Source organism: Martes martes (genome assembly GCF_963455335.1).
Source record: "Martes martes genome assembly, chromosome: 5".
Classification (NCBI taxonomy): Eukaryota; Metazoa; Chordata; class Mammalia; order Carnivora; family Mustelidae; genus Martes; species Martes martes.
In genome coordinates this window covers 90,419,828-90,446,589 of record NC_137892.1, presented here as the reverse complement: position 1 = coordinate 90,446,589, position 26,762 = coordinate 90,419,828, and the positions used below count along the sequence as shown (strand labels likewise).

Below are 26,762 nucleotides of genomic sequence, written 5' to 3'. Positions count from 1 at the left end.
ATCTACCTCAGATTTGATGAGAAAAGACCCAAATGGGTTTTGTTTTTTTTTTAATCGAGCAGTAACTAAAATGGCTTGAGGAGTGAGGACAGACTACATTCCCATTAGAAAAGGCCTTTTGAAAAGGAAGTTGTAAAGAATAGCAAGAGAGGTCATCAGAGGCTGCTTCTCCAGACCCTGTTGGAAAACATCTTCCAAAGTGTTTGAGCCTGGAAATACAATTATCAGGGTGGAAATAGACCATTGTGTGGTTCAAGGATACTGAGTTTGAATAGGACCATAACTGAAATACAGAACTCTGAGCATGTCCTTTCAGCCTGGGTGGGCACGGGTCGAGGCTGTGATCACCAGAAGACTTACACCTCCACTTAAAGAATGCAGAAGCTTTGAAATGAGACAGGAAAGGAAAGCTTTGGGGAGAAAAGGGGGTTGCAGAGGTTGGAGCTTTGTTGCTTTGGTGAAAATCAGGAGGCGGGCTAGCCTACATTCTGGATATAAATGTCTTCAGAATTAGGGCATACACTGCTGCCAGCGTTTGCTGATGGGGGTGGAACTGGACCTCCTAGATCCATCTCCAACCTAGACATCAGGCCTCCAGCCCTTCTGTTTAAAGAGGGTCTGCCCTGGGGTATTCCCCTTGAGAGCATGGGCTCGTTACCCTGCAAAGCTGAGCAAATGACAACCTAAAAAAAGCAGATGGGGGGGGTTCCTCCCTCAACTGGGGTGATTGGTGATGGCCAAGAAGGGGTAAGGTAGACAGGTGCAGCCATACTTGACTTAAGGAGTTGCTGGGCAGGTGTCTTCACAGGGCCTGTAATGGGGGGAGGACAGTTTGCCGGTCAGCAGTTGGGAGAAGTGGCCTGACAAAAGTAGATTTTATGGGTTACATCTTAGCAGCATGACTTAGTGGTTTTGTGACCTTGGCAAATTATTGAACTTCCCTAAGCATCCCATTTCCTTATCTTCAAAATGAGGATAATTCTAACCTCTGTCGTGTGGAATGATAGTGAGGATTCCGTGAAATAATGCCGGTAAAGCTCTTACCTCAGGGCCTGGCCGATAGTAAGCACTCAATAAATCATTCCTCAGGGGATGTTTAAGCCTTTCAGCCCGGTGTGGTCAAGGCAGGAGGGCTAGGATCTGAGGATTAGGATGTCAGGATGGAACCTGAAAGGCCTGTGAGGACCTCAAACCAGGGCTTGGAATCCCAGAAAGAGGAACAAGCGATTAGAGGAAGGCAGGGTGCTGAGGGTCAAAGGCGCATGCCCGGTGGTAGCAGGTGCAGGGGGGCGCGCCGCCGCCGCCACCGCCGCCGGGGCCTCCCCTTTAAGAGCCGCCACCGCCCACGGCCCGCCGCTGCGGCAGGGACCTCCCCTTTAACCGCGGCTGCTCGGCGCTCCGCGGCCCCCGCGGCGGCTGCTGCTGCGGCTGCGGCTGCTGCTGCTACTGCGGCTCCTGCTGTCGCCGCCGCCGCCCGACCTCCGGCACCTGCATCCTCGGCCCGGGCGGGTTTCCCCGGCCCTCGCCCGCCCGGCCCCGCCATGGTGTCCTGGATCATCTCCCGCCTGGTGGTGTGAGTGCGGCGGTGGCGGGGCGCGGCCGGCTGGGAGGGGGAGGGGGAATAGGGTTGGGGGGTGAGGGGTGTGTTGAAGCCCTGGATGGACCGCTCCGTGGCTTCATACAACAGTCACCTAAAGGCACATCGTCCCTATTTGGGGTCCCCGGAGACAAGACATGGGGTGTAGGACCTAGGACCGGAGCAGGGCACATTAGAGGAGCCATAGCGCGCCCGGCTTCTCATCCCTTTTATTTTTAATTTTCTTGCTCCTTTGCCCTCCCTCATCCTAGGGCTGGGCAGCATGGCCTGATTTATGAGGGGAGGTGGCATGTCCCCTCCCCCACCTAGCAGATGTCCGCTGGAGGGGCAACTCAGACCTGGGCCCTCATCTCCCTGCGGGGAGAGAGCTAATGGCAGAGTGGAGAGCAAAGCAGGGCTTCTTCATTCCATAGCTTGGGGCCATAGCTAGCAGCCTTGGCCTCCACCCTCTTCCACTATCAGGACACTGGAGATGAGGGCACTTGTGTTAGAGGCCCCCCAGGGAGGACATCTGGGTATTGGGAAGCAGAGATCCCCGGAGGACAAAGTGTGGGAGGGAACCGGGAGAGGATATGTGTGTTCAGCCTGGATTTGTGAAAGGCACAGAGGGGACTGCGTTAGGTGGCCTTCATTCCAGGCCAACCATAGTGTGGAGCTACATCCCTGCCTCCTCCCCCGGGCCCCAGGAGGGAGGGCTGCTCCCACACCCCACACTTTGTCCTTGAGGAGTCCGCCCCCACCCCATCTCCACAGGTCAGTTCAGAAGTGGCAGGTTCCTGTGAGAACAGGCACTACCCACACATTGTCAAGGAGCTGGGCCTGGGAGGGGCTCTGCCTGGGCCTCAGCTAACCCCTGTCCCGGCTCAGGACCCTGTCCTTCAGCCTCCACTGTGGGGGACTGACAGCCCAGGGTTCCCTCCCTCTTGCTTTCTTCCCATTCAGTTGTTAGATGCTTGTGTTTCTGGCTCCCGCTAGACCTACCAGGATCTCCCTTCTTCCTCCCCATCCCACCCCAGAGGGAATCTTGGGGCCTTGTGCCTCCCTGTGGCCTTCAGAGTGGCTGCTTCTCTCTTACCTGGATGAGCTCCCTGGGGGCATCATTCCTCTTATTCCCTCACCTGTGCCCTTTATGTGGTCTCCAGTGGGGTCACTACCAGGTTGTACTCCAGCCAGAGTCTCCAGTCCAGCCCTCCCACCCCCTTGAGCTTGGTTCCAAGGCTGCTTACATGAGGTAATAAACCTTTTTGCCCCTCTAGGGCCTCCTGCCCCTGTGCCCTCTGCTCCCCAGGTCCCCAGGGCCACAGCAGTGCCTCTGACTGCCACATAGAGGGCCCTGTTAGGCGGTATCACATTTCCTTACAGACCTGGCCCTTCCCAGCCTGGCTCTGAGACAGGGAAGTAGAGGTTAAGGGCAGATGGGTATGAGTGAGCACCATATCTGGAGAAGGAAGACACCTGTGGTGGTGACTGGACGCCCCCCCCCCACTCTCCATGATATGTTTATGCATAACCAGCGATCATGGCTAAAGAGACCACATTGGGCCCTCTGGCTTCTGGGTCTTTCTTCACCTAAGGGGTTGGAGAAAACCTGAACAATAAAGGGGAAAAGGCATCACCCTAACCATCCGGAGGCCTCTACGCTTGTGTATTACCCAAGACTGAACTACTTTGACCATAACCACTGATCTGAATTCATCAGTCCAGCCGATGTGGCACTCTGGAGTTCTGTCCTTCTCCCCTTACCTACCCAGGGACTGACTGATGCAGAGCTGGGAGGGAGAGGCCACTGCTCTTGGCCGAGGGGACCAGTAACCCTGCCTGCCTCCCTAGGCTCATCTTTGGCACCTTGTACCCAGCCTATTCTTCCTACAAGGCCGTGAAGACAAAAAACGTGAAGGAATATGTGAGTTTGTGACACTTCATCTCCCATTCAACCCACATGGCAGAGATAGGGGAGTACCATGGGTCACATTACAGATGGGGTGACTTTGTACCAATGCCTCAGCACTAAGGAGACCCTGCTTCCAGAAGGTTCCTTTGTGTTCCTTTCCCCCAAGCCTGGTGGGATCCACAGGCAAAGTTGAGATCCTGAGTGTCCCTTCCCCACCACACCTCCAGCATAGCTGGCATCAGACACGGGCTCCTGGGTGTTCCCCTGAGACCCCAGCTGACACTACCCTCTGTGCCTTCAGGTGAAATGGATGATGTACTGGATCGTCTTTGCCTTCTTCACCACGGCTGAGACGCTCACGGATATTGTGCTTTCCTGGTGAGGTCCAGCATCCCCACCCCTGCACCCCAAGGTCAGGGTTTACTCTCTACCCCACCAGCCAACCGAAGATTGAGAGCCGGGGTGGAGCCCCCCCCACACACAGTCCCATGGGATCCTGAATATCCACCCTCCCTGACATAGGCCTGGCTTGATCAGTAGAATAAGAAACAGAGCCCCCACCTTTCTTTCTGGTGGCAGCCAAAGCACCCCCATAGAATGCAGATTATAGTTTTGTAGGTAGGTCTCAGTTTCCCTGTTTGTAAAATAGGATTCAGTCTTAGAAAGTTCCAATGCTGGTATTTCAAAGCACTACTAGACTGTGTTACGAGCACTTGGAGGACGGAGAATGTCTTAATTGCCTATGTGTATATTCACAGCAGGAGCTCAAAAAATGTTTATCGGGTGAGCACATGCCTCTTGGAAGAGAGGACTAACAGCACAGAATATTGTAAGACAAAGAGAAGAGAGTTTTATGGAGAGGTAGAGGAAAAAAGATGACTGCCTTTGTAGATTATAAGGACCAGTGGCCTTTGAGAAAAACAGTTTTAGCAGAAGTTGAGTGGGGTCAGATTAGGAAAGAATAGTGGGTTAGAAATTGAGGACAGTGAGCGTATATGCTTCTCGACACAAAGCAAAAAGCTTTGTGAGGATGTAGGAGATGTGAAGGAGTCTGTGGCCCAAGGAAAAGGAGCCAGGGAATGGACAACAATCCTTAAAAGCAAGAGGCATGTCATGACAGCAAGGGACAGGAGTCTTCCTCATGAGGGGGTAGGTCAGGAAGACAAGGGGGTGAGGACCCAGGAGCAGACCCAGGACGGAGGAGTAGGAGTCTTCTGTCAGAGTAAGATGCCTGGAACTCTAAGAGTAAAGTGTGCAGAGAGCCACTGCCGGGGGTGGGGTGTGGTGGTTAATTCTTGCTGGGTGCACTTCTCACCAACCCACTTGGAGTCTCAGCTGAGCCTCCCATTCTCCTGGAGATGAGAAATGCCCAGTCACCTGAGCCACGTGGGGACCCCAGTGCACTAAGTGGTGGGGGCTAGCCAAGGTCTTGCAGGGGATCAGCTCACCCGCTGAGTCCCTATCCCAGGCTCTACCACTTGCCTCTCTCCCACCAACAGGTTCCCCTTCTACTTTGAGCTCAAGATCGCCTTTGTGATATGGCTGCTGTCCCCTTACACCAAGGGCTCCAGTGTGCTCTACCGCAAGTTCGTGCACCCGACACTATCCAACAAGGAGAAGGTTTGCCCCCACTCTCAGCTGACTTCCTCGCCTGCCCCAGGCCGAGGCAGCCTAGTGCCTGTAGCTGTGTACATTTGTGGCTCTCCCTGTGGGTGCCCAGAACCTGAAGTGGTCTGCCAGGGCCCTGGCCTCCTGGAGCAGGCTGTGCCTTTGTCCGGGTGTGAACAAGGGCAAGGCAGGGCCTGGCCAGTGGGGCCCACGCCTCACCTCCCGCTCCTTCCCCTCCAACCCCTCAGGAGATCGACGAGTACATCACCCAGGCCCGAGACAAGAGCTATGAGACCATGATGAGGGTGGGCAAGAGGGGCCTGAACCTGGCTGCCAATGCCGCGGTCACAGCCGCTGCCAAGGTGAGATGGGGGCAGACCCAGGCTCCCAAGACTCCACCTTGCCTGTTTCATGCCCCTGGCCAAGCCCCTTTTTGTTTACCCTGTCCTTGGGGCTCTGCTAGCCCCGGGCTGTGTGATTTCCACGGGCTGTGTGATTTCCACGCCCTGGGCCGGATTCCTCATCTGTCCAAAGGGATGGTGTGTGGCGACGCCAGCCTGTCCGTGCTGCTGTAGGACAGGGTGAGGACAGTGTGGGGAAAACACTGAGCTTGGGGGCTGCTCGTGCTCCATGGTGACCTCTCTCTCCACCCCGCCCCTTCCTCCGGTTCTCCCGGTGCGTGGTGGTGACCCTAGGGCCAGGGGGTGCTATCAGAGAAGCTCCGGAGCTTCAGCATGCAGGACCTGACCCTGATTCGGGATGATGATGCGCTGCCCCTGCAGGGGCCTGACAGCCGGCTCCGATCCAGCCCCGGCAGCCTCCTGGACACCATCGAGGACTTAGGTACAGGCAGGGCTCCAGGCTGGGAGGGCCAGAGGGCATGGAGGCCAGGCGGGAGAGCCGCCAGACCTCTGCTCTCCTTTGCTCCTCCGAAGCAGGAGATGACCCTGCACTGAGTTTAAGGTCTAGCACGAACCAGGCAGATTCCCGGACAGAGACCTCTGAAGATGATATGGGAGACAAGGCCCCTAAGCGGGTCAAACCTGTCAAAAAAGTGCCCAAAGCTGAGGTGAGAGCTTGCAGACATGGGGAGGGAATGTGAGCCTAGGCTGAGCCCTCTGACATCCCCTCTCCCTCCTACAGCCACTGGCTTCCAAGACACTGAAGACCCGGCCCAAGAAGAAGACCTCTGGCGGGGGTGACTTGGCTTGAGGTCCTGACGCCCCATAGGCTGCAGAGCCCCTGCTCCACACTGTGCCAGTAGCCCATGTGTCTCAGGCCCCAGGTCCCCTCCGATGGCTGCCTGCCCAGTGACCACTCCTCTGGAGGGGCTTGGAAAGGAGGAGGGAGGCCCTGCTGTGGGGGTGGAGGGTAGTGGCTGGAGGAGTTGCTGAGGACTGAGCCACCCAAGGAGGTGGGGGCTCCATAGAGCCAAATTGCTATTCTCCCTGCTCCAGTCCTGTCCCCACCCACCCAGTGCCTTGCTGAAGACCATGGCCATTCCCTTTTCTGAGGTCCTAACATGCCCCCACTGCTCTCTCTGGGGTGGGGGTGGGGGGTACTCACAGCCCAGAATGACCAGAGATGGGCCCGAAGGCACCTGGGAGACCAGGAAGGAGTGGAGAAGGCTTCAGAGAACCTGGGCAAGAGCTCAGGCCTTAATGTGTGTTTGAAGGACCAGGATGGCCAGGCCAGAGCTGCAGTTGGGGGTACTGGGTAGGGCTGTGTGCTATATGTCTCCACTAAAAAGAAGTGGGGTTCTGGGGGTGTGCGTGTGAGTGTGTGTGTGTGTGTGTGTGTGTATTTCTGGGTCTAGGGCTGGGGGGGTGGGGGGTTGGGTAAAGGACTTTCCTGCCAGCAGCTACCACCCCCCACCGCAAGCCCCTCCCTGCTGTCGGCCTTCCTTCCTACTCTCAGACCACCCTGAGAGGGTGGGATTCTGAGGGCCTCTTACCTCCTCCTCTGCCCTTGATAGCCTTTCGCCTCCTCCCCTTTCTGCCCTGCCCCTGTGCTGGGCTCCTCTGCCTCAGGGCCCACTGTAGAGGCCCCTGCTGAGCCAGCTCCTTTCCTCTTCACCTGGGGGCTCATCTTCCTTTCCCCCAGAGCCCTCTTCCTGTGCCAAGCAAACTGGGCCCCACATGAGCAGACTCTTAGGAGCCCAGCCTTTGCCCCCACACTCTACCCCCGCTTCTGCCATGGCTTCAGTCAGGGCCAGGAGGAGTGTGTGAAGAAAAAAAAATTTAGGAGCCAGAAGGCTTCCAGTTCTGTGGAAAGAGGGTGCCCGTTGGACCTTTGGCCCTGGATGAGCCAATAAACCGAATTCTGGCACCTCATGCGTTTCAGCCTTTGTGCTTTGTTCTCACCCCTCCCATCCACAGGTGAGAAGGACCTCAAGTGAAAAGCAGGTCCCAGCTGTAGGGGGGCGGGGGAAGAGGTCGGACTGTGGACCCCAGGAGTTCCATTCTCCACGATAAGAGATGGGCTTCAGCTGGTTCCATCTGGGGAGATGGTTTGGAGGCTCAAGGTATAGCCAGGGGAGGGGTGCCTGGGTGGCTCAGTCAGTTAAGCAGCCAACTCCTGATTTCGGCTCAGGCCCTAATCTCAGGATCCTGGGATCAAGCCGTGCTCAGTGGGGAGTCTGCTTCAGGTTTGTTTTCTCTCTCTCCTCTGCTCCTCCCCCTGCTTGCTTGCTATTCTCTCTCTCTCTCTCAAATAAATAAATAAATCTTAAAAGAAAAAAAAAAAAAGATACAGCCAGGACATTAGGAGGGATCAGGACTTGAGGACTGGGGGCCCCAACCCTCAAGGTTGTCTTGTCCCTCAGAATCCTGCCCAGAGACCTCCTGTCCCAGTGGACCTTCCAGTACCTCATAGAAAGTGCCAGTGTAAGCTCTAAGGACAAAGACCTTCATAAGGCTCCCTGGGAAGGAGGGATAGGATTTGGGGGCTGCTGGGCAGGGCAGGGGGATTGGATGGCAACAGGGCCCAGAAAGGCTAAAGAATGTTGAAAAGGGGAGATGTGAGCCAGAGACTCCGAAAGGAAGAGACAGGTAGGCTGAGGGAAGACGGCGTAATGGGGAACCAGCCTCATGGTGTATGTCTGACCCTGGGGGCAGAAGGAGGACAGGGGACCAAAGGCTGGGGCCAGAGAGGCCATCCCTGTGGCACATGGAGGGAAGCCTTGAGCCCTGGGCTGCTGGGCTGGGTTGGAAGAGAAAGGGAGGGAGGGTGCAGCATATGGGGTCTGAGTCCTTGGGAGCTAGAGCCAAGGCCGCCAGGGGCCAAGGGGCACGGCCGGCTGGGAGTGAGACCTGCAAGGCGGTGCCCAGGGGAAGGGAAAGGATGGCACAGGAGCAGAGGCAGCATGGGAGGAGAAAAACAAAGGAAAAGAGTGGAGAGGGAGGGGGGAGAGAGAGCAAGGCAAGGAGGAGGAAGCTCGGAGAAGGGAGCGGAGAAACAGCCTCACGCACAGCCTTGTGGAAGGAAAACGGAGGCAGAGCACAGGGTGGGGCACAGCGTGTGTGGCAGCTTGGCCCCAGGTCTGCAGAAAGTCTACCGACTTTCCTGTCCCTTCCCCAGCATCACAGAGGTATGTCCTCCTGCCACACTTGCGCTCAACTGGCCAAGAACCTCCCAAACTGAGGTCGAACTGAGGTCGCAGTGGAGGTGAGGCGAGAACGGTCCTTTTCATCTTCCCTAGAGGCCTCCAGTCAACAGACCTTGGAAGGTTATTCCTTTCACCACTGGCCTCTGGGCAAATTGGCCAGGAGAGGATGTGTCAGGGTAGAATTCAGGGGAGAGACTTGTTTGTTCTAGAAAGATCTCCAGAGAGTAAGATGCTGCAGTCTCAAGCTAGCAGCTACCATATGGTCAAGAAACCAGGTTAGGCCCTCTCTAACCTAAATCCCATTTGCTGCATAACATGCACAAGCACACACACACACACACACACACACACACAGACACATCTCTGCAGTGACCGGTGGCTAAGGAGGTCACGCCAGTTTCCCCATGCCAGGCTCTCTGTGCACATCTGGGTTTCTCTGTGTCAACAGGAACATGCTCAGATTTCCAAGCTCCTTAGTCTGTTGCCATGGGAACATTCAGTCAGTCTCCTAGAACAAGGCACTGGGCCTGGCCCCTGTGGTGCAGGGGAGGAGAGGAGAGGTGGAGGGTGACAACGAGATGGAGGGAAAGGCTCCTGGGAGGGGCTGGTGGGGCACATTTGGGTCGAGGTGACATCTTGCTATCTTATTCCTTGGGACCACCTGCCCTCTCCCATCTGCCTCAGTAGACCTCTAGCAGTGGGGAAGAGATGTCAGAACAGAGGCTAGAGCTCTGTGGAGGATTCTTGATCACTGCCTGGGTCACCAGGGGGCATTGAGGGATATTAGCTTTTGAGTGGGAGCCGAGGTCTGTCTAGCCCTGTGTCCCATGCTCAAACCATCTTGGGGACACTGGGCAGCCAGCCCTCCAGGCCTGAGGTCCCTGGATAGAATGTCCTCAGGGCTGGAGCTGCTTTAGCTGGCTCCCCCTCCCTTTCTTGTGTGTGTCCCACACCCTGAGAACCTGGTTAAAATGGGATTTCCAGGCTGTGACGTCAGAGGAAAGCCAGCAGCAGCTCCAGCCTATGCCAGCTCTTCCTTGATCAGCAGAGCTGAGCTGATCCTTGCTCAGCCTGGAGGAAAGAGGGTTAGCAGAGGAGGGAGGGTTTCTGAGGGCTCTGGATCATGGTCCCCATATCAGTGCGATCCATGATAGTAGGGAGAGACAGTAATAGGGAGAGGCAGGCTAAAGCCACAGTTGCCTTCCTCACAGCCTTAAATTTCAGCCAGTTCGTGGTCATTTCCCTTCCCAGTTTATCTAGTTTTTCCCTCTCTGTGCGGAGTCAGGCCTTGCTGGTGGAGGACGGTACCTCAATTATTAAAGCCATTTGGGTTCTGCCTGAGAACTTGTCCCATATCTAGGCTGGAGGCCGCGAGGGATCCGAGGGATACCTGCAAGGATGGAGAAGCCCACTAGGTGGCGCAGCTCACTCTCAGTGTGGGATTCCCCACCCCTACAGGGGAGACTCTTCATGCAACCAGTCTAAGGTCTGGTGAACAGGGCGCCTCATGCCCCACTCCGTGGAGTTGGAGATTCATGAAGAAAACATCCTTACAGGTGCATGAAACAGCTATGGATTCTCAAGCCATCACTTCCCCAGCCCAGCCTGTGTGTCCACACCCAGTATTCTCACCAGGGGATGGTCAGACCCAAAGAGCAGGTACTCCCCTTTGGTGAGGATCAGGCACCCTCCTGGGATCAGGGGAGTTGCCAAGCTGACTCTGGAAGGGCCCTGCAGCCCAAGGGACCCAACATGAGTTTCTGAAATGACATCTAGAGGGACTGCTGGAGCTAATTTCAAGGTCAGGTGAGGAGAGGGACCCAAACTGTGGCAAAGGGTAGGGAACTTGGGAAGGCAGGTTAGGCCCAGAGGGAAGGAAGCACATTTGGCCGCAGGATTCTCTGGATATGATTTCCCTACTGGCCACAGTGGCAGTTCCAGGCCTGCCCCAGGTTTTCCTATTCCCTGCCGCTTTCCTTATTTTCATCTGGGGCACTGCAGGATTTAAAAAGGAGAAAAAAGACCCTAATTTCCAAACACTGGGATCCCAAGGTACTTTTGCAAGAGCCAAGGCTGGGGCTCCTTAGTGACCTACCTTTCTCTGACCTCTTCCCCAAAATGACCCCACCAGCCTTGCATCCCTAATGAATTACCCTCTCCTTTTGTCCCAGCCAGATGAGTGATCAATAAATAATGCTGCTTGAAATATTGATGGCGAGTTTTACACAAGCATCCCTCAGCTGTGCCTGTCATTGGGGAACTCGAGAGCTGACAGAGAACTGCATGGCCCCCCAGAGAGCTCTCTCCTCTCTCTGCCAACAGAGGGTCTATCTTTGCCAAGATTTCAACCTGTTCCCATCTCAGCCAGAATCATGACTCACTCCCATCAAGTAAGAAGAGGGAAGGTCCCCCAGAGACTCAGCCAGCAACCTCCAACCTGGCAAGAATCAGGTAAGCTAAACCAAGCAGAGACCCTTCTTGATACTTTTGTCTCAAGACAAAGAGATCCCATTTCCTATGTTCCACATCCACCTTGGACCTGAGTGATGACTCAGAAGGAGACCTGCACGTTCCCTGTCCCCTAGGTTGACTAGAGCATGAGCAGCAAGGACTCACAGGCTCCCAGACTTCTCTGGCCCACATCACTGTCATCTGGTTTTGTTGTCCCTGGAAGAAGGGGAGAAGAGAAGAGGAGCAGGTGGAAACTCTTGAGCCTCCTTGAGCCCAACTCACCTGGTGCCAGCGCCCTCTGTGGCAGAAGCCATGCACACTCAGATCTCTGTGTGCACAGTGCCTTCTGCCCAGGCACTCTTGTTCTGCTCCACTTGGTCAGCTCCTGCATGCACGTCAAGTCTCAACTTGGATGGGATGTCTCCACCTCATCCCATGGGGTTTCTGTGGCATCCTGCTCCTCTTCCCAACACTTCCCCCTGGTGGTCATTGCCTATTTCCCCACCAGACTGAAAGCCAGAGTATAGATGATGGTTCTACCTGGCTCACCGTTTCCCCAGCATCTAGCACACAATAAGCCCTCAGCACATTTTTGTGGAATGTTCGAATGCTGTCCCTCTAGCATTCTTCCACTCCTGAGAAAACACCAACCTTCAAACCTCCGTGTCTCGCTGCTGAGCTGTCTGCCTGCACCTGAGGATAGGTGTCCAAACTAAACAGCAGCAGCCCAGATCAGCCTCCCTTGCTCTGACTCCCCCTGCTTGTGCTCATGCTCACTTGCTCTCCTTTCTCTCTCTCACACACACAGATGGGAGTCAGCTTTCCAGCCACATTCAGTTCTCACTTTAATTCAAAAGCTAAATTGGGAAGAAGAACAGCTTCACACTCCCAATTTAGCCTGGGAGAGAAAAAGGGAGACAGCCTGGATTTGCCAAAGAAAGGAGAAAAGCTGGGTGGGGTGGGGGGAGTGGGGGCAAACATACCCAGAGCCCAAGGGAAGACAATGAAACCCTCACCACCCAGCTCCTAAAAATAAACCATCCTATGGTTTATCCTGTCACCCCAGAGTGACCCCTGTTAAGCCTCTTTCCCATACAAGTGCAGCCATTCGGGGCATTACCCCAGTCCAGGGATGGGATGAGGGGAGCTGGAGAAAACTGTGGTTATTAAAACTATGAAAAGAGGGGCACCTGGGTGGCTCAGTGGGTTAAGCCTCTGCCTTCGGCTCAGGTCATGATCCCGGGGTCCTGGGATCGAGCCCCTCATCAGGCTCTCTGCTCAGTGGGAAGCCTGCTTCCTCCTTTTCTCTGCCTGCCTCTCTGCCTACTTGTAATCTCTATCAAATAAATAAATAAAATCTAAAAAAAAAAAAAAACTATGAAAAGAGGGAGATGCTGCTGCTTTGGTCACTGATAGTACGAAATCAGGAAGTCCTTCTTAAATCTAACTTTAATCCCTCTTGCGATAGCTGATGGATGATGAATAAAAACAGAGTCTGGGGGGACCTGGGTGGCTCATTTGGTTAAGCGTCTGCCTTTGGCTCAGGTCATGATCCCAGAGTCCTGGGCTCGAACTCTCCTCGGGCTCTCTGCTCTGTAGGAGCCTGCTTCTCCCTCTGCCTGCCGCTCCCCCTGCTTGTGTCCCCTCTCTCTGTCAAATAAATGAATAAAAATCTTTTTTAAAAAAAGAAAAAGGAAAAAAAGACACTGAGTCCAATGTCAGCTTGAAGACTAGGTTGTCCTGCCAGGATGGCCATCTCTGAGGCTTGACCAGAGAGAAACTGAGCCCTAGAATTTCCAAAGATCCCTCCCTTTGCTGATCGGAACAGAAGTGCCGCTTCTGCCTAGAGCGCAAGGAACACCCCTCTGGGGACATTTCTGAGGATAAAGATTTATTCATTTATTTGAGAGAGTGCACTGGGGAGTGGGGGTGGGTGGAGCAGAGAGAGGATCTTCAAGCAGACTCCCCGCTGAACGGCTCAATGTGGTACTCAGTCTCACAACCCTGAGATCATTACCTGAGCGGAAGCGAAGACTCAGATGTGCGATTGACTGAGCCACCCAGGAGCCCCCATTCCGCAGAACAGGAGCTAACACTTCCTACCTCTTATCTCCTCTTATCAGTATGCTTATCTGGAGGGAAGCTCTTCTTCCTGGTTCTATATTCCAGGTTCCTCTTCAGTCACTCATTTTAACTTCACCCAAAACAGAGTTCCCATAAGGGTGAAGTAGATAAGGGGCTGGAAAAAGAGAAGACCCTTCCCTCCAGTCTCTCCAACTACCCTATTGCCACTGTACCGAGGGGAAGGGAAGCGCCTTTAGGCTGAGCTGCCTGTCAGTAAATTTGGGTGTCCAGTATTCTTGCTCTCTGCCTCTGGCTGGAAGGCCCTTGAAGGGAGTGTGTGATAGCCGATGCCGAGGCCTGCAGACCTCACCCTCTCTCCTGGACGACGGCATGGTTCCCTGGCTAGTCTCACACCGGCACTCCACACCCAGCCTCCTGCAGAATGGCCTGTTGGCCCTCTGACTGCTCAGAAGAACTTCAGTGGATAGGAACCAAATAAGGGGCTCCCACAATCACTGTGTGTTCCCCACGATAGCACATTTCACACTGTTGTGATTGCCTGTTTATTTGTCTGTCTCCCCCACCAGACATGACCTACAAAAGAGGGAGTCACCTTTTCACTTCTTTTTGTATCTTTAATGCCTAGAGGAGCAGATGTTTGATAAGTAACTGTTGAAATGACTTGTTCACAGGTCTCTCTGCCCTGCGCGACCTCACCTTTAGAGGGTAAAAGCTCTGTTCAGTTCGGTCTGGGCCCCCAGAGAACCTGTGGTTCTTGGCATAAGGTAGGTTTCAGCCAGAGGTTCAGAAGCCAGACTATGTAGATTGAACTCCTGGCTCCCTGACTGCCCAGCTCTCTCACCTTAATCAAGTCACCCACCCTCTCTGAGCCCCCTTCCTCATTAATGAAATGGAGGTGAGAATGGTACCTATTTCACAAGGCATTGTGAAGACCAATGCCTGTCCAGTTGTTCAGCACAGAGCCTGTCACATAGTCAATGTGTCTTGGGAGTGGGGTGGGGGTAGAGAATCCATTTAGAGATTAAGGAAAATCAGAAGAAACAAGCACCCACCACTGACTGCTGCATCCTGGTGTTTTGGGGTAAGGGGAGTGAAGCCAGTGCCACAGTGGGGTAACCCCAGGGGCTGCCCGTCCCCGCCTTCCCTCCCCCTCTCACCAGGTCGGCAGAGTCCAAGCTCACCCACCATGAAGCTGAACAGCCCCGGAGCTGGGCTGGGCGGTGGTGAGGGGCCAGAAATAACCACCGTTGCTATTCCTGCTTTTCTAGGCTGGATGGGAACGCTGCCTCTCTCATCTAAAGGCTGCTCTAGACTTCCTGCACATCAGTGGGCTCTTATGTAACGCTCCCCTCCCTCTGCCTGCCCAGCGAGCTTCCAGAGATTTCTGCAGCCAGCTTTGCTGCACACTCAGCTGGGGGTGGGGGGAAGCAAAGAAGTCACCATAGGCCAGATTGTCCTCTAAGCCCCGGGTCCTGACAGCCCCAGGCCTGGGACAGGGGCCACACAGCACAGGGTAAGGGACTGATGTCCAAGGACAGAAGCCTTTTCTAGCATCTGCTCATTAACTCTGGGGTGGAAAGGACCCAGAGAGCCCCACCTGAGTGTTCACCCACTCTCTGCCCTTAACAGATTCTCTGTGCTACCTCCCCAAATTATTATACCTCAGGATTCTCCCCTTCAGGCCCAACCTAACAATGTCTGACACGTGACTCCTTAGGCAGACTCTAAGGACAGCAACCCAAACCCCAACTCTCTTGGGCAGATCCCCCAACCTTGGCCAAATCCTCCACGGTCTCTTCCTGCAGCTCCTGGACCCCATCGGAGCATGCCAGGTCCCCTCTTCAGAGCCAGGGGCCCCCTCCGCCTTAGGCCTCAGCATCACTCTGCATCAGCCCTTCTCAGAACTTGTGCTTCTCCACCTGTCCTAGGACTCAGGGTTCTCCTCTGGCCCCCAGTTTCCCCATCTATAATGGGAGCGCATGAGACGGCTTCACACCCCAACACTCCAGGGTGATTTTTCATCTCCTCTGGTCCTTCTTCATGTCTCCAAGCGTTCTCTTCCGTCAGTTCACCTTCGGCCTCCTTCCCCCACCCACCCCGCGCCAGACCTGGCCTCTTCAGGTTTCTCCTCACCCTTCACAACCCTTCACAGGGGGAGCAGAGCTGCCCCCAGACCTACTGAAGGCCAGGCCCTCCATATTTCCGGCAGAACCCATCAGCTATCGGAAAGAGTGACAGGCACCCCATGTAGAACAGAAGGGAGAGTCACTTCCTGAGCCCCAGGCTGGGCCACCACCGTGGCAAACCACGAACTGAGCAGCACATGTGGGTGCTGACGTAGTCCGGGGCTGGGGAGGAGGAAGTGGCAATGGAAAAAGGGGCTTGCTTTCCTCTGAGAGCGGCAGCCTGCTCAGCCATGGCTCGAGTTTCTGAGACATGATGGTTCCCACTGGTCTTCACTTAGAGCCTCAGCTGCCATGGACAAGTTCCGTCCTCCTCTTGTTTGCAAGGAAAGTCAGAGTGTAGAGGGCAGCTCAAACCTGCACACCCTCTGAGAGCCTCTCCTCTTTTCCTGGACTTCTGGCACCAGTCAACCAGGGGGTGAGGTGTGAGTCCCAGCGTCATCCCTAATGCTTCTTTAAGTCCTGTAGATACCCGGACCAGGCTGCAGGAGTGGTTCTGAGTCTTTCTTTCCCCGCAACCTTCCTTAAAAGTCTTTCCCTTTAGGCTCCAGGCTGGTTGACCCATGAGGGTTGTTGGTCACAAGTTAGGTACTCGAACCCCCAAATGAGATTTGGCTCCTTGGGAGGGGTCTTTTTTCTCTGTCTCCTCCCCTTTCAGTGCCCCCAGTCAGAGCAAATGGGAATGTGCCATTGGCCAAAAGACGGACCATACTAGAATGGGGATAACCTAGATGCCTCCAGCCCTATCGCTGAGAAGGCAGGCCTAAAGCATAACCCTATCCAGGGAGAAGCGTCTCAGGCCCTTCTTCTCACTGGTTTCCCTGTGGCTAAGGTCTGGGGGGTGTGTAGGGTCTTTGAGCCAGCTCCTCTCACTGTTTCTGTGGAAGCTGTCTTCCCAGGGCCACACAACCTTGAAGGTAGAGCAGGGCTGAGAAGGCCACCTCCTCCTCTGTAGGAGCTGTAGAGGGCAGAATGAGGGAGTTGAGGGTGGGGGGATACAGTTTATCCCATCTCATAGCCCACACCTTAGCTGGAGGTCCTAGACTGGTCAAGGCCTTTTCCCTCCTGAAGCCTTTGCCCAGTGGTCCCCTTTGCCTAAAACACCCTCCCCCTCCACCCTCCTCTATGCAGAGTTGGTTTCCTGTCATCCTTCATGTCTCTGAATAAATGTCACCTCCTCTGAGAAGTCTTCCCTCATCTCTCCAGTATGTTATACTTACCATAATCTGAAATCATCCTTTTAAGTTATGTAGCTGTTTACCTGGGATACAAGTAACCCACTGAATGGCAATTTCCAGGAGGGTAAAACTATATCTGCCTTCTTCATTGCAGAATCCCTAAGACTTAGCACTACCTCAGATGTAAGCAGTGGCCAATTAACCTGTTTTTTAAAAAATGAATGTTTTACTCAACCTTACCCCCTACTGTATCTCCCAATTGGAACTCTCTCTATCCCAGCCCATTTTTTCCAGACAGAGCACACAAGGACTGTCCTGGCCACCCTGCTCTCAACCTTGACCTGCAACTGCCTCACTTCCTCACCACAAAGTTCTGTCCTTCTCATGCTCTCTTTCCTCCAAGATCTCTTCATCATTCCTTCCCCTCTCCCTGGAATCTTTCCCTCCTCTTATCTTCTGTGTTCTTCAGCATGACTGACATTTGGTGGCTAACGGCTTCCCATTCTTAATTCTCTTGCAACATGGAATGCAGTCTTCCTTCCACCCAAGTGTAAGTTCCTTAGGGGACAGGGCCTCTGTAGGCCTTCCCAGGCCTTGTCCATAGAGTCTTCAGAAAAATTCTTTGTTGTTGTGGATGATGGGTGTATTAATCAGAAACTGCTGGGTTGTGAGAACAGAAACTGAAATGAGCCTATTTCATTAAATCAAAAAGGGATGCGTTGGCCTGCATAACTTAGAAGTCCAGTTTGTATCAAAGACTCACTTTCTGCCTGTAGATACCTTCTGTTTCCCTCTGCACTGGCTTCGTTTTCAGGTAAGGCTTTCCAGTCCTCATGGCAAGATGGCCTCCAGGCTTACCTTCCATTGGCTTAGTACCACTAGGGAGGGAACTTTTTCAAGGGTTCCAGAAAAAATCCTGGAGGTGCTTCTCATTGGCCTGGTTTGGGTCATGTGTCCATCCTGACTCAACCATTGGAGCATCCTAGATGGATGGCTAGGTATGGGTGACATACCCACTCCTAGATCTGGGATGGGGTTATCTACCTCCAACCACATAGACTGGATTGGTTTCCCAAAGGAAATTACTAGCTAGGAGCTATTATGAAAAGAAAGGGGAATTGCTAGGGGCACCTGGGTGGCTCAGTGGGTTAAGCCTCTGCCTTCAGCTCAGGTCATGATCTCAGGGTCCTGGGATGGAGCCCCACATCAGGCTCTCTGCTCAGCAGGGAGCCTGCTCCCCCATCTCTCTCTGCCTGCTCTGCCTACTTGTGATCTTTCTCTCTGTCAAATAAATAAATAAAATCTTTTTTAAAAAAAGGGGGGGGGAATTGCTACTGCATATGCAAAACAAAAGATGCAGACTATAAGGATTTCCAGTGTCCACCTTCAGCAAGGACCTGAAGATACCATAGGTCCTCTTGCGCATTAGAATCATAGGGGAATTGTTTTGCTCTGGCTGGGTTTGGGAGATGTGCTCTTGGGGTCTGGACAGCAGCCCAGGGACAGAAGGAGGATCCTAGGATGAGGAACTGACTCAGTTCTGGCACTCGCAAGCTCAGAAAAATTGTGACTCAGTTGTTCTAAGGTTAAAACATTTTTCTTTTTTTTCAGAGTTCCACAGGTGACTCTGTTATATCAGCAAGGTTGAAAAATTCTGCTCTGGGAAATGATGTTCTACCGCAGCAAGAAAGATTCAGATTAGCACTTCAGGACAATGTCCCCTGTGTTAGAATTGGAATGTTTCTCCCTCTCTGCACAACTTTTCTGAAAAGGGTCACTGGAGTTTGCTCAGAGGCTGAAGATGGGTGGGTGAATTGTGGGTGACCCCAAGGGTCAAAAGCCCCTGAAAATAACAATAGCCATTGTTTATTGAGTGGCAACTGCAAGGCAGGCACTGTGCTTTGGGACTTCAGAGATTCAGTCCCTGTAAGTTTCAGTTTTTTCACAAACAATCCTTCCACGTGGGTATCATTAACATTAGCTCCATTTTACAGATGAAGAAAGCGAGATTTGAAAAGCCTGGCCAAGGTACCCCACCAGGGAGTGGCAAAATGGGCATTGAGACACAAGACCATCTGATCCTGACTAGCAGGAGGCCTCAGAGAGGTGCATCACTCATGCCCCTAACGAAAAACACGGGTAGAGGCCCCCCACCCCACCTTAGGTTTTTGGGTTGGGGAACTCAGAGCACAGAGACAGGGTTCATCGCGGGATTCCTTAAATAGATTTTTATCAGAAAATGTGTGTGTGTGTGTGTGTGTGTGTGTGTGTGTGAGAGAGAGAGAGAGAGAGAGAGATAGGCGGATGAAGCCCCAGAGAACTATGCCCCCCCTCTCAATGTAAACCCCCTGACTCTGACCTGTTTGGGTTCAGAGACCCCAGCCCCGCCCCCTTCTGTCCCGGTGTCCTCAGCACCCTCCTTTCACATACAAACTTTCTGCTTTCTTTTTAAATTCAGAAAAACAGCACCTCCCCTGGATTCAGAGCTAGAGCAAGAACCTTCCTCTCTCGGAATCCCTATTTACTTTGGGGTGCGCACTTGAATGCTGGGGGTGGTAATGGCACCGAGAGGGCTTTCCCGTTCACGTCCGGCTCCCAGGAGACCTGCAGAAATCGTTCCCGCCTACTCCCCCCGGCCCCCCTCCACCACCGCCCTTAGCCTGGCTCCGGGAGGGGAGTGTTATCCCGCCCAGAGTCTGGGCGCCTCGGCGGTGGCGGTTCCCCAGGGACTGCAGGGAGAGCCCAGGCTGCGGCGCCTGCTCAGTTCGTGCTCACTGCGTCTAAGGCTCCCCCTCCCTGGCTCCGAGCCCAGCACAGGAGCAGGGAGGGGGAGCAGGAAGGCGGCGGAAGAGCCCACTCGGCCCGGGGCCGGGGGAACCAAGCTGGAGAGGGGACCTCCAGGGGGCAGCACCAGGCCGCTAAGCAGGTCCTCTCTGTGCTAGCCTAGGGGTCTCCAGACAGCCCATAGGGAAGCCCCCTTTTAAGACTGCCGCACTGCCCGCCCCACCTCCATTTGTTCTGGATAAAGGTGGGAAAGTCTCCCACCACCACAAGGACCACAGGCTCCTGGTTGAGAAGCAGGTGGCCCATCACAACGCAAAGGGACGTTGGGGATGGTCTAGCGATTATTTCCTAGCCTCAGTTTCCCCAAAGACATCTGGAAAGCCATAGTGTCATTGGTCAAGGCCGGAGGGTCAACGCTCCGCCTCTCCTGGGCGGCCTCTGCCCCGGCCAGCCCAGTCACTCCTCCCCTTAGCTCCCGCCCGGCTCCCACGGTCCCAGAGCTGGGCGGGAGGGCCCTGGATGACGGTGGCAGAACCCTGGCCTGACTCGCCCTCGCCCCCGCCCCGGGCCCGGGCTTCCCCAGTCCAGTCTTCGCCGGGGAGCCGCCGGGGCGGCGGTGCGCCTAGCTCTACGCGCCCCGAGACCTCCACCTGGGCGTCCCCAGCTCTTGCGCACGTTCGGGCTCTCGGCTTGGAACCAGGGAGGAGGGAGGGAGCCAGGGAGCAGCAAGCAACGACCCGGAAATGCCATATAAGGAGCAGGAAGGATCCCCCGCCGGAACAACCCTTATTTGGGCAGCACCTTATTTGGAACGGCCTGATATGGCCCGGCCGCTTCCGGCTCCGGGAGGAGGGAAGAAGGCGGAGGGAAAAGGCGGGGGTAACGCTGGGAACTCCGGAGCAGCCTGGGTCCGGGAGTCCTCAGCTGAGGCTTGGGTCCTAAGCTCTCTCGAGGCCTGGGCGCCCAGGGTGCGGGAGTCGGCTCGGGGGCCAGAGTGCTGGACGGTGGTGCCCACTGCTCTGGGATAGGGGGCTTCACGTCACTCCGGGTCCTCCCGGCCGGTCTTGCCATATTAGGGCTTCCTGCTTCCCATATATGGCCATGTACGTCACGACGGAGGCTGGCCCGTGGCGTTCCAGACCCTTCAAATAGAGGCGGATCCGGGGAGTCGCGAGAGATCCCAGCGCGCAGAACTTGGGGAGCCGCCGCCGCCAGCTACCGTCGCCGACAGCTTCCGCCGCCGCAGGACCGGCCCCTGCCCCAGCCTCGGTAGCAGCGCAGCGTCCACACCGGCCGGCGGCGAGGGCGAGCCTGGAGGCCCCACCTGCTCTCGCCACAGTGTCCCCCGCGTCCCGCATGTGACCCGGCCAGACCCCCCAAGAGTGTGTCCCCCGCAGCCACGACTCCGGGCTGCGCCCGCCCGCCCCAACACCAGCTCTCCAGCCCGCCCGTCCGGGATGGCCGCAGCCAAGGCCGAGATGCAGCTGATGTCCCCGCTGCAGATCTCCGACCCGTTCGGCTCCTTTCCTCACTCGCCCACCATGGACAACTATCCCAAGCTGGAGGAGATGATGCTGCTGAGCAACGGGGCTCCCCAGTTCCTCGGTGCCGCCGGGGCCTCGGAGGGCAGCGGCGGTAACAGCAGCAGCAGCAGCAGCGGGGGCGGTGGAGGTGGAGGGGGCGGCAGCAGCGGTAGCAGCAGCGGCGCCTTCAACCCTCAGGGGGAGGCGGGCGAGCAGCCCTACGAGCACCTGACCGCAGGTAAGCGGTGGCCTACGCCGAGGATTAGCCCCTTCGCCACCATCCTGGCGAGCAGTCCTTCCCCACCGCCTTGCAGCGCCCTCTTCACCGCAGCAGCAGTGTTCTGGACCTCAGGGATGCAAGTGGGATTTCCCTTCCCTTCCTCAGGGTCATGTGTTAGAGGGATGCCTGAGGACATCCACCCTCACCCTCACCCGCCTGGTCCCTAGCGGTGCGCAGAGGAGCTAGCTTCTGTTTTGGATGGAGAGCTCGGGCTGCGTGGGTGGGTGGAGAGGGGGGGAGGGCTTGTTTTGAAAAGCAGAGCTGCGCCCCCCTTTCTCCAGACAGGCTTGCTTTGCCAGCCGCCTGTCCCCAAGGAAGGGCCGCGATCCGCGCCCAGGGATGTCCTGGCAGCTGGGGGTAGGGGGCGCGCACTAGCCGCGGCGGAAGGGGTGCTGGCGGGAATCCCTCCGTGGCGCAGCCGCCGCTGCGGAGCGCTGGGAGCTGCAGTGGAGGGGGATTCTCCGTATTTGCGTCAGCTGTTGTTGAAATGGGCTCTGCCGCTGGAGCGGGTCCAGGAACATTGCAATCTGCTGCTATCAATTATTAACCAGCTCAGGAGTCAATGGTAGCCAGCCCAACCTCTTGCCTGGCAGCTCGGGTCCTTCTCGTCCTCCAGTAATTGCTCTCCAGTAACCAGGCCTCCCCCTTCTCTCTCTCCTGCCAGAGTCTTTTCCTGATATCTCTCTGAATAACGAGAAGGTTCTGGTGGAGACAAGTTACCCCAGCCAAACCACCCGGCTGCCCCCCATCACCTATACTGGCCGCTTCTCTCTGGAGCCTGCACCCAACAGTGGCAACACCTTGTGGCCTGAGCCCCTCTTCAGCCTGGTCAGCGGCCTCGTGAGCATGACCAACCCACCGGCCACCTCATCTTCAGCACCATCTCCGGCAGCGTCCTCCTCCTCCTCCGCCTCTCAGAGCCCACCCCTGAGTTGTGCAGTCCAGTCCAGTGACAGCAGCCCCATTTACTCAGCGGCACCAACGTTCCCCACACCTAACACTGACATCTTCCCTGAGCCACAAAGCCAGGCCTTTCCCGGCTCTGCGGGCACCTCCCTCCAGTACCCGCCTCCTGCCTACCCTGCTGCCAAGGGTGGCTTCCAAGTCCCCATGATCCCTGACTATCTGTTTCCACAACAGCAGGGGGATCTGGGCCTGGGCACCCCAGACCAGAAGCCCTTCCAGGGCCTGGAGAGCCGTACCCAGCAGCCTTCACTCACTCCACTGTCTACCATCAAGGCCTTTGCCACACAGTCGGGCTCCCAGGACTTGAAGGCCCTCAACACCACCTACCAGTCCCAGCTCATCAAACCCAGCCGCATGCGCAAGTACCCCAACCGGCCCAGCAAGACGCCCCCTCATGAACGCCCGTATGCGTGCCCGGTGGAGTCCTGTGATCGCCGTTTCTCCCGCTCTGATGAGCTCACCCGCCACATTCGCATCCATACCGGCCAGAAGCCCTTCCAGTGTCGCATCTGCATGCGCAACTTCAGCCGCAGTGACCATCTCACCACCCACATCCGCACCCACACAGGCGAGAAGCCCTTCGCCTGCGACATCTGTGGGAGAAAGTTTGCCAGGAGCGATGAACGCAAGAGGCATACCAAGATCCACTTAAGGCAGAAGGACAAAAAAGCAGACAAAGGTGTTGTGGCCTCTTCTGCTGCCACCTCCCTCTCTTCCTACCCCTCCCAGGTGGCTACCTCCTACACGTCCCCAGTTACTACCTCTTACCCATCCCCAGCCACCACCTCATATCCATCCCCTGTGCCCACCTCCTACTCCTCTCCCGGGTCCTCAACCTACCCATCCCCTGTGCACAGCGGCTTCCCCTCACCCTCAGTGGCCACCACATACTCCTCTGTTCCCCCTGCTTTCCCAGCCCAAGTCAGCAGCTTCCCTTCCTCAGCTGTCACCAACTCCTTCAGCGCCTCCACAGGGCTTTCGGACATGACAACAACCTTTTCTCCCAGGACAATTGAAATTTGCTAAAGGGAAAGGGGAAAGAAGGGAAAGGGGAGAAAAAGAAACACAAGAGACTTAACCTTAACGGCCAGGAGGAGGAGATAGCCACAGGAGGGGGTTCCTCTTAAGTGAGATGGAGGTTCTCAGAGCCAAATCCTCCCCCTCTACTCCACCCCAAGGTTGGCGTGGAAGGTCTGTTGGCTGCAGTCCTTTCTGCCCACTTGTCCTTCCTCCCCAGTTCCTACGCCCTTTGACTTCAGCTGCCTGAAACAGCCATGTCCAAGTTCTTCACCTCTATCCAAAGAACTTGATTTGCATGGATTTTGGATATATCATTTCAGTATCATCTCCATCGTATGCCTGAACCCCCTGCTCCCTTCAATGCTAGAAAATCAAGTTGGCAAAAATGGGGTTTGGGCCTCTCAGAGCCCAGCCCTGCATCCTTGTACAGTGTCCGTGCCATGGATTTTGTTTTTCTTGGGGTACTCTTGATGTGAAGATAATTTGCATATTCTATTGTATTATTTGGAGTTAGGTCCTCACTTTGGGGGGCGGGGGGAAGAAAAGCCAAGCAAACCAACGGTGATCCTTTATTTTGTGATGATGCTGTGACGATTAAGTTTGAAGCTTTTTTTGAAACAGCAGTCCTTGGTATTAATCAGAGCATGTGTCAGAGTGACGTTCCGTTAACCTTTTGTAAATATTGCCCGACTGTACTCTCACATGTGACAAAATACGGTTTGGTTTTTCTTCCTTGTTTTGAAAGTGTTCCTTCTTTTTCGTCCTTTTGGTTTAAAAAGTTTCACGTCTTGGTGCCTTTTGTGTGATGCGCCTTGCTGACAGCCTGACATGTGCAATTGTGAGGGATGTGCTTACCTCTAGCCTTAAGGGGGGCAGGGAGTGATGATTCGGGGGAGGCTTTGGGAGCAAAATAAGGAAGAGGGCTGAGCTAAGCCTCGGTCCTCCAGAATGTAAGAAAACAAAATCTAAAACAAAATCTGAACTCTCAAAAGTCTATTTTTTTAACTGAAGATGTAAATTTATAAATATATTCAGGAGTTGGAATGTTGTAGTTACCTACTGAGTAGGCGGCGATTTTTGTATGTTATGAACATGCAGTTCATTATTTTGTGGTTTTATTTTACTTTGTACTTGTGTTTGCTTAAACAAAGTGACTGGCTTATAAACACATTGAATGCGCTTTATTGCCCATGGGATATGTGGTGTATATCCTTCAGAAAAATTAAAAGGAAAATAAAATAGCTGCGGTTGGGTGCGTGTTTCCTGGGCTGGGGTGGGGGCCCTTTTGCTATTTTTTTTTTTTTTAAGATTTATTTATTGAGCGAGGAAGAAGAGAGAGCGTGGGGGGAGGGGCAGGGAAAGAGTTTTTTTTTTAAGATTTTATTTATTTATTTGACAGAGACTCAGTGAGAGGAAGCACAAGGCCGGTGGGGACTAAGAAAGGGAGAAGTAGGCTTCATCACTGGATGCAATGCCGATGCCGGGCTCAGGGCCCCAGGTTAATGACTGAGCCACCCAGGCACCCCAGGGAAGGCGAATCTTAAGCAGAGCCCCCTGGGAGGCTCCACATGGGGCTGGAGCCAGGGTTTGAGTTGGGGCTCCATCTCACCATGGGAGATCAGGACCTAAGCTGAAATGGACAGTCAGTCGTGTTGCCAACTGTGCCACCCAGGCCCCGGCTTTTTCCATCTTTATTGAGGGCTTTGAAGGGCTTTTACTGAGAAAGGGAAATTCCTTTTTTTTTTTTTAAAGATATTATTTTTAAGTAATCTCTGTACCCAATATGGGGCTTGAACTCAACAACCAGAAGATCCAAGAGTCACATGCTCTACTGACTGAGCCAACCAGGCACCCCCATTCAGAGTCATGCCTGCTGTGTATCACTTGAGTGAATTCTTTGAGAACTGTGTGTGGGTCTCTTCTTGATACTGGGCGTCAGTCAGGGTGGATGGCAGCCTTATCTTGGTTAATTAAAGCTAAAAAAGGCCAGAGGCAGAAGTGGAACAGGAGTGCCCAGGGGCAGTGCTATTCTCTTAGCCCCAAATGTTTGGCTGGCCCTGCCCCTCCTTCTCTACCCAGGGCTGGAGAAAGCCATGTTCTTGGGAATCCCTGGTATATACACTTGGGGGAGATAAAGGATGGGCACAAGAGCTTTGGGAAATAGTAACAAGGCTAAAGCTGACTCAGCCTCTCCTTCCCATCTTCCATGGACCCAGAAACCTGAGGGTGTCGAAGAAGCCTAGAAGAGGTGAGGGCCAGTTCTCAAGCCAAGAATCCTTCCAGGAAGAAATCTCATTATGTGCCAGCTGGAGCTGTGATCCTTGGCAGCTTCCAGGAATACAGGGCAGAGTGGGCAGGAGGTTGGCCTGGTATTTAAGGTTCCCATCCAGACCAAGTTAGTTCCCATTGTGTAGGAGGCCTGAGGTGGTAGGTTCCCCAGCCCCAGCTCCCTGATGGTGCATACTCATGGCTGGAGTAATTCATAGGGGCTTATTCGCATCTGTCTGCTCTGTGAGAGGCCTTGAGCTGGTCACAACAATGCAGATTGTTGGTTGAGGAGACAGAGACATAAGCCAAAAATTGTAACATGGTGTTATGTTATATAATGCGGACAAGTGTAGGACTCTTATGAGAGATGGACAAGGACACCCAACCCGCTCAGGAACTTAGGAAAAGTGGAAAAACTGAATTGGGAAGGGTAAGAGGAGTCAGCTCAATTGACTTGGTTTGTCTGTGAGCCAGGGAGGGTGTTAGTGACTCTTTGCCTGGGAGGGTGAATGGATAGACTATTGAATGCAAGCACTACCTTCAGCCCTGATTTGAGCCTTTCATGAATTGCTCTGACACTACCATCCATTGGTCATCTGGGTACAATAGATTTGATGTTCTGGAATTCCCAAGCCTTGGCTCCTCTCTCAAAGTCTGATCCTCCCAGTCAAGGACAGCGAAGTATCTTCTATACCCAGTATGGCTATCAGGCCTTGTGTGGGGTTGACGTCTAACCTGCTCCACTCCTTCTCCCTCTGAGGGTCTCCCCGGTTACCCATGGAAAGTGCTTCTGGAGCCAGGGCAATTCCAGCAATCTCCTAGCATTAGCCCAATTCTTTCTTTTCCATTCTAGCCCTCAACTACCAACCCTGTTGGTCTCTGCCCTTTCCCATGATATCAGACTCCTCAGCCTGGAACAGGAGGAACCAAACCACCTTCCATAGCTAAGGGCACATCCCTGTGAGATCCCGGCAAAATTGCCAGTCCTGATGAGACAATATTTGTATTGACACACCTTTTCCCAGCCCCACCTACCCCTCCCCATCTCACTCTGGGCCCAGAAACACAAGTCCGTGCCTGTTACACATTCTTAACAATTCCTCACCACAGACTACCAAGGCGGGCAGTGATGGGTGGGGGGGGGGGGTGCGAGGGGGAGGGAGAACATAGCAAGAATAAAGTATGAAAGAAGGAGCAAAAAGATTCTGTTCCTCTAAAGTAGAAAATCTCTATGTTATTATTACGATGCATCAGAATCAGATTCCCAGGCCCCCTTCCTAGGGCATCTTATTCTTTTTTTTTTTTTTTTAAGATTTTATTT

General features: G+C 54.4%; 2 protein-coding genes across 2 annotated transcripts; both read left to right on the top strand.

Annotated features, from left to right (window-relative positions):
• The first annotated feature begins 1,361 nt into the window (after positions 1-1,361).
• On the top strand, positions 1,362-7,429 carry REEP2 (receptor accessory protein 2). The gene is made up of 8 exons (XM_080804296.1): positions 1,362-1,573; positions 3,428-3,500; positions 3,790-3,866; positions 4,988-5,108; positions 5,345-5,458; positions 5,792-5,939; positions 6,035-6,165; positions 6,240-7,429. The coding sequence occupies exons 1-8, from the start codon at positions 1,542-1,544 to the stop codon at positions 6,306-6,308; spliced, it is 765 nt and encodes a 254-aa protein (XP_080660422.1). The 5' UTR covers positions 1,362-1,541; the 3' UTR covers positions 6,309-7,429.
• Positions 7,430-20,562: 13,133 nt separating this feature from the next.
• Positions 20,563-24,390, top strand: EGR1 (early growth response 1). The gene is made up of 2 exons (XM_080804664.1): positions 20,563-21,145; positions 21,852-24,390. Exons 1-2 carry the CDS (start codon positions 20,842-20,844, stop codon positions 23,177-23,179), a joined length of 1,632 nt encoding a protein of 543 aa, XP_080660790.1. The 5' UTR covers positions 20,563-20,841; the 3' UTR covers positions 23,180-24,390.
• The last annotated feature ends 2,372 nt before the right edge of the window (positions 24,391-26,762 follow it).

What these genes read in the sequence shown, in the direction of transcription:
- REEP2 (XM_080804296.1), top strand. Translation starts at nt 1,542, where the DNA reads ATGGTGTCCTGGATCATCTCCCGCCTGGTGGT. An exon ending in ATCATCTCCCGCCTGGTGGT is followed by an intron (nt 1,574 to 3,427) that starts GTGAGTGCGGCG and finishes CTGCCTCCCTAG; the next exon opens with GCTCATCTTTGGCACCTTGT. An exon ending in CAAAAAACGTGAAGGAATAT is followed by an intron (nt 3,501 to 3,789) that starts GTGAGTTTGTGA and finishes CTGTGCCTTCAG; the next exon opens with GTGAAATGGATGATGTACTG.
- EGR1 (XM_080804664.1), top strand. Translation starts at nt 20,842, where the DNA reads ATGGCCGCAGCCAAGGCCGAGATGCAGCTGATGTCCCCGCTGCAGATC. An exon ending in CTACGAGCACCTGACCGCAG is followed by an intron (nt 21,146 to 21,851) that starts GTAAGCGGTGGC and finishes CTCTCCTGCCAG; the next exon opens with AGTCTTTTCCTGATATCTCT.